Source organism: Mizuhopecten yessoensis, unplaced genomic scaffold (assembly GCF_002113885.1).
Source record: "Mizuhopecten yessoensis strain PY_sf001 unplaced genomic scaffold, ASM211388v2 scaffold1391, whole genome shotgun sequence".
NCBI lineage: Eukaryota > Metazoa > Mollusca > Bivalvia > Pectinida > Pectinidae > Mizuhopecten > Mizuhopecten yessoensis.
Genome location: NW_018404023.1, coordinates 442,027 through 452,573, shown reverse-complemented (window position 1 = coordinate 452,573; position 10,547 = coordinate 442,027). Strand labels below are relative to the sequence as shown.

Below are 10,547 nucleotides of genomic sequence, written 5' to 3'. Positions count from 1 at the left end.
GGGGGGGCAAACTTGCATGCATGGAAGAATGGATAATATGATGCAACGATTACACAGTAAGAAGTCAGAAATGTATGGTTATAACTTTAAGGAGTTCAAAATTTAAATTTAGTATTTATGTTCTGAACAAAATCCAACAATGTACAGATATTGTTTATCTTAAACTTGATGTTGCTGACTAGAGGTCATCTTACATGAAAATATAGATTTTCTCATAAAAACACGTTTCTGATCAGGTCATGCAATAAATGACACCTGTTTCTTTACAGACACAAAGAGTCCAAAAACAGACGATTCCTGCGGCTCTATAGACTTACAGATGTCTATAAGTAAGTTCCTAACTAATTTGACCTCTGTGTCACCTTGATTCAAATTTATTATACCATCAGAGGGCGAACAGACTGAAATTTCTTGCACTTTGGTGCTGTCTGTGACAAATTATCATGTGTGTCAAAACTTCATAAATTTGATTGTGTATTATGACTTTGTGATATGTCCAATGCCAAACAGAAATCTCTGTAATATAATGTCAAAGTCAAACAAGGGGTCAAAGTTCAAACCTCTATATAAAAACCTATGAGAACTATGTAATATATCTAGATGTTTTGTAGTATATATGTCACTTTTAGGACATCAAGATCAATGGCTTTGTAGAGGTATAGCTTTGTAACCTTTTGTAACCTTTCTGTTATTTCATTATAAGTTTATTTTCATTTGAAATGTTGTTTTTAACGCAGATGAGGAATTCCTAACCAGACTCAACACATCGACAGTCAAGGATCTCCAGTCACTACAAACAGTAGGAGTCAAGCGGGCGAAGCTCATCTTTGAGTGGCGGGAGGCATATGGTCTTTTTTCAAATGTAAGGAAGTATGCTGGATTTGTATGTTCTCTAGACAAAGACTATAACATTATCAGAAAAGTACACAAGAACTCTGTTGTCCTCGCTGAACAAGGAGTGCAGGGCCCGTATTCATGAAACCGTTCTCATGCTCAAGCATGGATTTTGTGCTCAAGCCTAATTTCTGAGACTTAAAGCCTAATACTGTTTTTCAATGTTTACATTTGACTTTTTGATCGTTTGACATGATTTAAGCGACTAACAAGAAAGTTGGTTTGAACACAGAATCCATGCTTGAGCATGAGAACTGTCATGAATAAGGGCCTAGGGCCCTGTATTCATGAAAAGCCATTCTTCTGCTCAAGCACAGATTTCATTGGGAAAAATAGTCAAGTTGAACTATTGAAAATGGTATTTGGCTTTAAAAGTCTCTCCAAAATTCTAGCAAATAATTGACAGAAAATTTAATTTTTATTAATTTATCACTGAAACAAGAAAACGTGCTTGAGGACAGAGTCTATGTTTGGGCATGAGAATGGTTTCATGAATATGTCCCCAGGACTCGAAAAAACTGCTTCCAGAATTAAATCCACGACCTTTCTTTTCATTGTCGGTGAATAAAAATATCTTCGTTTGTTATTTTATATGAAAAACAATTATTTTCACTTGATTTTTCTGCATTTTTATATCACAAAAAAACATATCATTAAGAATCAGTTCTTTTTACTTAAAAATGGATTTAAAGTTAACAAGAATTCATGAAATAAAGCAATTGGTACATTTTTTTTTTGAGGTTGGGGGTCGGGGTTGGGAGGGGGGGNATTCATCTGTAACAATGCATGGTAGAGTCTACTAAAGTTACATAGGGGTGAAAGGGTTAACATTTTAACATCCTTGCAACAGCCAAGGTTGTATGAAGACATGTGCTTATGAGACACTAACCAAAAAAACAGTATATTAACCCAAGGACTGATATTGGTCGAGAGCTGATACAGTATGATATGGAAATGGTCTTATGGAAACTTTTTTTATCATATATTGTTCTAAAACATCAAAAGTATAAGCCATTACACATAAAACTGGCAGAAAATTGATATTTCACGAGCTTAAGGTAGCAGAATACAGTAGAAATGGCCCGACTCTGATAAACAAGGCACATGTCGAGGAAATGTAAACACAGCGGATTTACCCTACACAACATGGTTACCACATCAAAAATTACCAAAAAATGCCAAAAAATGCTATTTTTAACCCAAAATTTGGCCCCCGCAAGTACTAATTTTTTTCCTAAGCTCTGTCTGAAATTAAAGATTACCTACCTGGTTGCAGAATTATCTGGGTCGCAGTAAAATTGTAGAACTTGATTTTTTGCAATTTTGCGTCGTGTGCTGTTGTCAAAATTTTACCTCCTGTAAAGCTAGCTTTTCATGTGTACGCACCCTTTCGTATTATGGCCAAAATTTTATTCTCGAACCAAAGAAATCTTCTTTCTTTTTTACAAATGTGAAGCTCACATAGCCCACTTCATCATGCTTATACCAATTTTAGTACAGTTTTATTTTTATAATTTTTTTACATATCATTATACAGAGGTTAGCCATTTAACAAAAATATCACCCATGGCCACAACCCTCTACTGTACACTGCTACCTAAAACTGGCAGAAAATTGATATTTCACGAGCTTAAAACTGGCAGAAAATTGATATTTCACAAACTTAACTACAATCACATTCTACTTTTAATAAAACACTATGAACAGAATAGCATATATACAGACAGATATGCAGTGTGTACACTACCAGTTTGAGGTGTGATTTTTCTGAAAAGTGTTCAACAGGAAGTTAGATGGGCAGATATGGATTGGTCTGGGATATGGCCTATGCACAGCTAGTAGTATCATGCTTGCACAACAACCCATATCACAGACACGTATATAGTAATTATTAGATATCACATGACAATTACCTGTATCCGTGCCGTATTGAACCATTACATGATTTCTTAGGATTGATAATGTTTGGGGTGAAATATCATTTGTTTATTGTTTGTTTATATTTCAGTATGAAGATTTAAAGAAAATCCCTGGTTTCACAGACAAGTACATTGGAAATCTATTAAAGGTATTTTTATTGCTGAAAATAGGATTTTGAAAAGTGAAAATGCAAGCTTGACAGATACACACCATGGTATGAAATATATACAGAACTGTATGAAGAAAATCTACTAAAAACTCATTGTTTGATTCTATTTTGTAATAATATTTGGCCATGCATGTAATGCAAGAAATCACAGTAATATAAAAACTATATTGAAAATCTTGGCGACAGAGATACAGGTGCCCTTTATAGTAGTGCCTGTCTGGAGGCACAGAACTCTAGTGGTAGGACGCCGGGCTTGTGACCGAAGGGTTGTGGGTTTCAGTCTCAGCACAGCACTGTGTTGTATCTTTGAGCAAGATACTTTACTCCGCTTGTTCCAGCCTACTCAGCTGTAAATGAGTATGTGGTTGGGCAGTGCGAGAATTGTTGAATGGTAGCTGTGAGTGCCGAAATGGCAGCACCGGCTGTATGCTCCCGAGGGAGTTGAGAAAGATATTGGCTGGTTGCAAAGGCCCTATAACCACAGATAATAATTTGCGAACCGCTTTGAGACGTCCTATGAACTAGGTTGTGATAAAGCGGTATAAGAACCTCAAATTGTTATTAATTATTATCATTATTAATTCACAAAAGAATAATGAATCTACCAGGTTGTTGAGGGGGTCAGATTATTTTCCTTGATACCTTACCAGTACTCAGGGATCCATGTCCCATGGCATCGTTGTTTATCCTATATGCAGTAACCTCCCTTTAACTTCCATTTTGATATAAATGTAGAATATTGGGCCAGGTCACTTACGTTGACCAGGTAGTGCAATCGGTTAGAGTGACAGTTTAGCAGTGTGAAGTTTAGGGTTCAAATTTGGTTTTAGCCCCAGTGTTTTTGTTTATACTAAGGATACTTTGTTGATTATATTTTGTTTATTACATCTTTATCATTTTCCATTAAAGTCACGCAATGTATGGTTTTCTTTTCATAAATGTTTATCTAAGCCATAGTCATGCTGGAAATAGAGGTCCCCCAACAAGTGGTGGTTGGTTATCATGTTTATCTAACTCGAGTTAGTTAATTTTCAAATTGTATAAAGACACAAGGTTTACCGAGTGTCTTTTACATTTGAAAATTGATTAACGAGAGTTAGATTAACATGATTAGCATCCATCACGAGTTTTGGGGACATTTTTTTCCCACAATTTTCATATAATATATCTAGAAAAACCTTATGTTTCTCGTGGGAATATCTTATTCCTATTGATGATCGGGGAACAGTGACATGAACTATGACGTCACAATGGCAGATGACTTCGCAAAGCAATTGTTACTTGACGTCATAATTAGAAGGTTGACCAATGAAATCACGTCCAGGGTGCTACCCACTAGTGGATTACCAAAACTGTTTACCCACTCCTAGTAGGTCTATCCAATGAGTCGGGAGTGAGGAAACCTATAGTGGTTATGGGAGAAAGAACAGTCTCCAATACTTAGTTACAGTTTTTGGCAGTGGTACAGGAATCCTTACTCTTCTTTGATGTGTTCTTTTGTCTTTTCAGAGTAACTTAGTGGCAGTGTCATAAAATGATGCCTAACAAGGACTCGCAGTGCTTGAGAAAAACTCGTTGAACACTTGCTCGGACTGCAGGCGAGGACTGAGTACTACTGTCAGGTGTTTTAGTCTCCTACCAGTCAGGCTGAACAGAACTTTCCAAAATGAGGCTGTGCTTACTGCATGTAGCTACCCAGGCAGTCAGTGCTCTGACCAGTTCTGCCAAAGAGCTAAAAGCTTCCAGTCGGCCCAGTTTCATGAATGTTCCCTAACTTAAGGAAATTCCTTAACTGAAGTTTTTCCATTGGCACATATGTAGCTGAAATTAAGGAAAAGTCTTAACTTAAGCAAATTTTCCTTAATTCCATAGGTTTTGATGGAGAATCTTCAGTTCAGAAACATTTATGAAATCGGATGGTAAAGAATTGAACCGGTTCACCACAGAGTGGGTATTAAAGACAATTTTACAATTGATCATGAAACAAAATGGCAGCTAAATCGTTAATACTGTACCAATAATTTATTAGGTAGAATATTTTCAGAGAAAAAAATGTATGTTGATTGAATTTTTGTAGATTTTAAACAGGCTTCTTATAATTACACACAAGACAAATTTTGCTTTGACAGTTATATTTTTTAGTGAATTAAAAAGAAAATTTGTCAACTTTTTCTATTATTAACTAAATTTGTTATTTTTAAAAAAGTCGATGACTTTTGTTTTACATAAAATTAACCATTATTTTTCAAGACGTCATTTTTGGAATAACGTATTGGTGTTCATTGGGCAATAATCAAATTGAGCAGTAGAGTTGGTATGAATGATTCATCATGAAGTTTGTTCAAACCTTATTTTGTCTTAACAAATTTAATGTTTACCCCACTGAAACTGTAAGCAATTAATCTCATCTTATTCTGTTATGGGGCAAATTTCTTTCTTTGCAGTAATTTTATTTTCACTTATTCTATCCTCATTTCTATTCCGTCTTTGCATATTGCAGAGTTATCTTCTCTCGTGTGGAAAAAATTATTGTTACGTCATTTGTTTGTGAGAGTAACGTCATAAATTTTTGAGAAAACAACGTAATTTTCTCACACAAACCAATGACGTAACAATAAAAGATAACTCTGCAATACGCAAAGACGGAATATAACGATGAAGCTCCTGAAAGTATCGTATTTTTTAAGGAGCATGCTACACAAGATACTGTACTTGAAAGCCAACTGCAATTAATGTGCATGCATCAGATTTTATACATTTAGGACTATAAAAAAAAATGGAAAACTATTTGAACTCGTTTGTAATAAGAATTTAAATTAAGTTTTTGAAATTACTTTGGGATATGTATCTCTGTCATTTAAGTGTCGCAAGTGTTGGTAATGAATACCAACTGACCGTTACATTAAATGTGTATAAATGAAAATAATTTGATATAGCTCATCTTCACCAGTCATTTCTGTAGTCATCGCAATGCTCATTTTTTCAGGGATGAATTTCACATATCGTAGAGCAGGATATTTCCGTGATTTCGTGGGTCAATAACGTGATCGTCATAATATGATCTGCAGAATAATGTGACAAGCGTAAAAATGAGCCCTGATAATAAGCTTCATAACTGTATATAATGTCTCAATGAAATGGCGAGCATGTGGCTGTAATGATTCATTTACATGAAGAGTAATTACAAGATGTCTGAAAATAGATTATATTGCACATTTAAAAGTTTTATCGATGATTTGTTTGATAAAATACTCTTTAGCTAAATATTTTGTAATAAAGCAAATAATGTATTTGGCAATTTGACACTTGGGTTCATTCACATGTCAAGATCGCGAAGTTATAACCTGTGTGAATTTCTCATTTTCTAATTTTGGGTCAAAATTGCGAAAAAAATAACTGCATAAATAACCCATTACGGTATGATTCATCACAGTTGGTCTGCATTGGCCACTTCAATAGAAAGTGTAAATGGCAGGTTCTAGTACCGAATCTTTTGGTATGAAACAACCAACATATTACTCTTCCATGTTTCAGTCTCAATATACATATATATTTTTTAACTCAATTCATCATGATCTCAAAACCAAAGATGTAAATATTGTAAATATTAATTATGTAAATATGTATGTTGTATACAGTAATCATGATAGTCAACTGTACAAGTCGCGTGTCCGATATTAGTGAGGTACGGATGTGTTGTATATATGTACAGAAAGTGTCGAGTACCTGATGTTTTAGTAGAAACCTATCACTTCTTCCTATTATCTTTCTCTTCTTATTTCTACAAAATTATGTTGGTACGAATATATACTTTTTGAATGATTGTGTGTGTGACTTGATGTTCGAAAACACAAATATTTTTGTAATCAGCGGATAAATATATATATACATTTTATGTCACACATGAATTAACAGAAGTTTCAAACAAGTGTTGAGTACTTATCATGTTTACCTCTCGACAGTTTACTATAAAATAAACTTTCAGCAGATGCAAAGCTCTACCACATGAGCATCTGAAGTTTTAAAATTAATAGCAGTTATAGCTCAGTACAGCTGTGTATGATCCAGTCAGGGTGAGGTTACTGACGGTAGTGTCACCTTGGATACTACATACATGTTAGAACATATCGTTACATACATATATTTATATATTCAGAATGACTAGGATCTGTTAGCCGTTCCTTTCACTTTTAACATTTCATATCACTAAAGGTGTCGTAATGAATTGTCAGGAACACCACAGTTCAGTTGAGTTTTTAAAGATATGTAAAAGGTTCACTGAAAACAACCATCAGTATGTGTCTGCTCAACCAAACTTCAATTTTGAATTTATCTCAAAATCCCAGATAATTGATAAATAAATTATTGGAACCATTATCTGTTGATTGTTTTTTTGTTGTCCCTGCCAGTTAGTTGTAAACAAACAGATTGACCTGATCGACAGTATAACAGTGTAAAAAAATAGTACAAACATGCCCTCTTGTGATTTTTAGGTGAGTTTGGGGCAAGTGAGCTTATTCCATTGTGTGGTGTCACTCATATTTACACTCAACTTTTTGATCATATTACATGATTTGACCAATTTCAATTTGTACACTCGACTTTTTGATCATATTACATGATTCAAATTGGTTTGAGTTCAGAATCCATGCTTGAGCATGAGAATTGTTTCATGAAAACAGGCCTTGGTCTGTTTTAGTAACATTACTTTGTGTTTCAAGGTAGTAGATCAGTTCAAACACGATGTACTACTAGTGGTAAAACACAAAATCATGTTCTGAAGTTAACAGGGCTGTTCTGACAAGTAAAGCTCAAGTTATGGTACAACACTACTTCATAAACCGAGAACCAGGGCCCGTATTCATGAAGCTGTTCTCATGTTCAAACTCAGATTTTGTGCTCAAGCCCAGTTCTTGATGGTCATTTTCCAATAGGTTATCACCCTGACAAGCACAACTAATTGAAACAAAATACTGCTTTTGCAGCAGTGACATTGACCTTATGGCAGACAATGCCCAAAACCAAAAGGTTCCACTAGGGCTATCCATGCACTAAGTCTGAGCTTTGTGTGATATTGGTTTTCAAGTCATTATCCAGAGAAACTAAATTCTAGGTTTAGCAAGTGACCTTGACCTCTGGCGGATGCATCCACTTGGGCAGCCCGCACACCAAACTTGGATTTTTAGGATTGTTCTCGAGCAACCAAACAAAATTCTATTTTAGCAATGGTGACCTTGACCTATAGTGGACCACTCCAAAGATTGATGGATTCCTTACATCCACTGGGGCAAAGTTTGAATTTTGTATGATCCCTATGTAGAAGTTATCATCTTGTATATAATTGTGACCCCTTGGCTAGAATGGTTTCATGAACAGCAAACTTAGTGTAAGGCCAGACAAAACAAGAGGCCCAGAGGTCCTGTTTCGCTCACCTGAATATGTTTAAAATAATTGGTATAAAGTAAAGATATAGCACTCCATGGTAGGACGTGCTGTAAGAACATATGAAATTTCAGAAAGATCCATCCAATACTTAAGTATAGCGAGAACAAACATCAAACAGAGCCCCACCCCTATGCCCCTAGGTGGGTCATACCCACCGTTTATCTAAAATTGAGACCCTTTCGCCCAAGGATGCTCCAGACTAAATAAGGATAAAATCACTTGATCCCGATGGTCGAAGAAGAATTTTAAACATTTTACCTCTATTTTCCCTATAGGGCCCCGCCTCTCTGCCTCCAGGGGGGTTAGACACACCATTTATACAAAATTGGTTCCCTTCACCCAAGGACGCTTCATACCAAATTTGGACAAAAACATTTCATTCCTACAGAAGAAGGTTTTTAAAGAATAATTTGGTATGTTTCCCCTATTGGGCCCCGCCACTCAGGCCCCTAGCGGCCCAGACCCACCGTTTATACAAAATTGGTTCCCCTTCACCAAAGTATGCTTCAGACCAAATATGGAACAAATCCTTCATTCCTACAGAAGAAGGATTTTAAAGAATTTGCTATATTTCTCCTATTGGGCCCCACCCTCAGCCCCCAGGGGGGCCAGACCCACCATTTGTACAAAATTGAGTCCCCTTGGCCAAATGATGCTCCAGACTAAATTAGGATAAAATCCCTTAATCCCTTTGATAGAAGAAGGATTTTAAAGGTGTTTCCTCTATTTCCCCTATTGGGCTCCACCTCTCTGCCCCCAGGGGGGCCACACCCACCGTTTATACAACATTGAGTCCCCTTTGCCTAAGGATGCTACAGTCCAAATTTAGTCAAAATCTACTTGGACATTCAGGACTAGTAGCGTTTTTAAGAAAAAGTTGACGGACGGACGACGGACGTTGCGGTATGGCATAAGCTCACCATGGTCCTTTGGACCAGGTGAGCTAAAAATGTAGGTTTCCTGTAACACGTTGGAAACATTTCAGGTAAGTAGGTAACACATTTTATTTTAACAAATAATTCTATATGGTTTATATAGGAGAGTGAACCTAACTTTAACGGTGCTTCTTCGAAAATTGTCAATTTAAGGGTAAAGCACAAAAATTTAGGATGGGTAGGATTACTGGAAACACCAAATATTGTTTGTTTGGCTAATGAATTTTCCGCTTCAGTGTGCTAACAGTTTAAATGTCCTCTGGGTAAGTAATTGACAGAAATGTTGAGGCTAGTAAATACAGCCAATAACTTAGCTGGCAAGTGCTTAGCTACATATCTGTACTGGCAAGTGCTTAGCTAAATATCTGTACATGATGCTGGACCACTGTGCACATCCTCTGCCAAGTTTTCTCTTATCATTGTTGTTGTCTTGGGTGCTCAAAAACAAGACCACAAAGCAAAAACACATTAAAATCATTTTATTCAAAACTTGAAAGTCTGATGGAATCTGATTAATAACAAAATAATCTGCACCAAATTATCAACCTTTAATTAGATATGTGTACATTTACGTTGGATGATGTTAATTCTATCTGTTGATTCCAAGTCTATTATTTGTACATCAGAGGAAAAGACAATTAAAAGCATCACAGAAAATATCATATCTGTTGAAAACAACTTAAATATATATCCATTTTACATTTCCATGCCTGAGTTCATGTCCTTCCATATCATATATACTCTCTCTAAATATCCTGCCACACTACGGAAACTGCCTTGTCCAATATCGCCCCTCATCTTTAGTGTACATTATATATCTGAAAATAACAAACACACAAGATGTACTTTATATTAACAAGAGGCCCATGGGCCTTAACGGTCACCTGATATATTTATACAGAGAGTTGATTTTGTTTTTAACATGAACAGAAATATTATTCAAAGTGACAAAAAACAATAAAACCACCTTACTCAATATCTAGCATACAGATTTCAGACTAAAAAGGATTTGAAACTAGCACCTCCAATTCTTAACAAGGAAAATGAAGAAATTTTAGCACACTGACTCCTTTGAGCCCCACCCTACAGCCCTTGGGGGTAGGGCTGGCTCAAAATTTTCAAAGTATCAAACTGTCAATTCAAGGTTATAATTCCAATCAAGTTATTAACATGTAATATTCAAA

General features: G+C 35.7%; 2 protein-coding genes across 2 annotated transcripts in view; one reads left to right on the top strand and one right to left on the bottom strand.

Annotated features, from left to right (window-relative positions):
- The window catches only part of LOC110461308 (kinesin-like protein KIF22-B), a 20,156-nt gene extending 12,798 nt beyond the window's left edge, over nt 1-7,358 (top strand). Inside the window, exons 13-16 of the mRNA XM_021514735.1 lie at nt 270-329; nt 738-862; nt 2,903-2,962; nt 4,493-7,358. Coding sequence (XP_021370410.1) covers nt 270-329; nt 738-862; nt 2,903-2,962; nt 4,493-4,516 — 269 coding nt within the window. The 3' untranslated portion in view covers nt 4,517-7,358. The remainder of the gene's footprint in view (nt 1-269; nt 330-737; nt 863-2,902; nt 2,963-4,492) is intronic.
- A 2,469-nt stretch (nt 7,359-9,827) lies between these two features.
- Nucleotides 9,828-10,547, bottom strand: part of LOC110461297 (coiled-coil-helix-coiled-coil-helix domain-containing protein 2-like) — a 5,167-nt gene continuing 4,447 nt past the window's right edge. Inside the window, exon 4 of the mRNA XM_021514724.1 lies at nt 9,828-10,181. Within this exon, the coding sequence (XP_021370399.1) occupies nt 10,174-10,181 (8 nt within the window). The 3' untranslated portion in view covers nt 9,828-10,173. The remainder of the gene's footprint in view (nt 10,182-10,547) is intronic.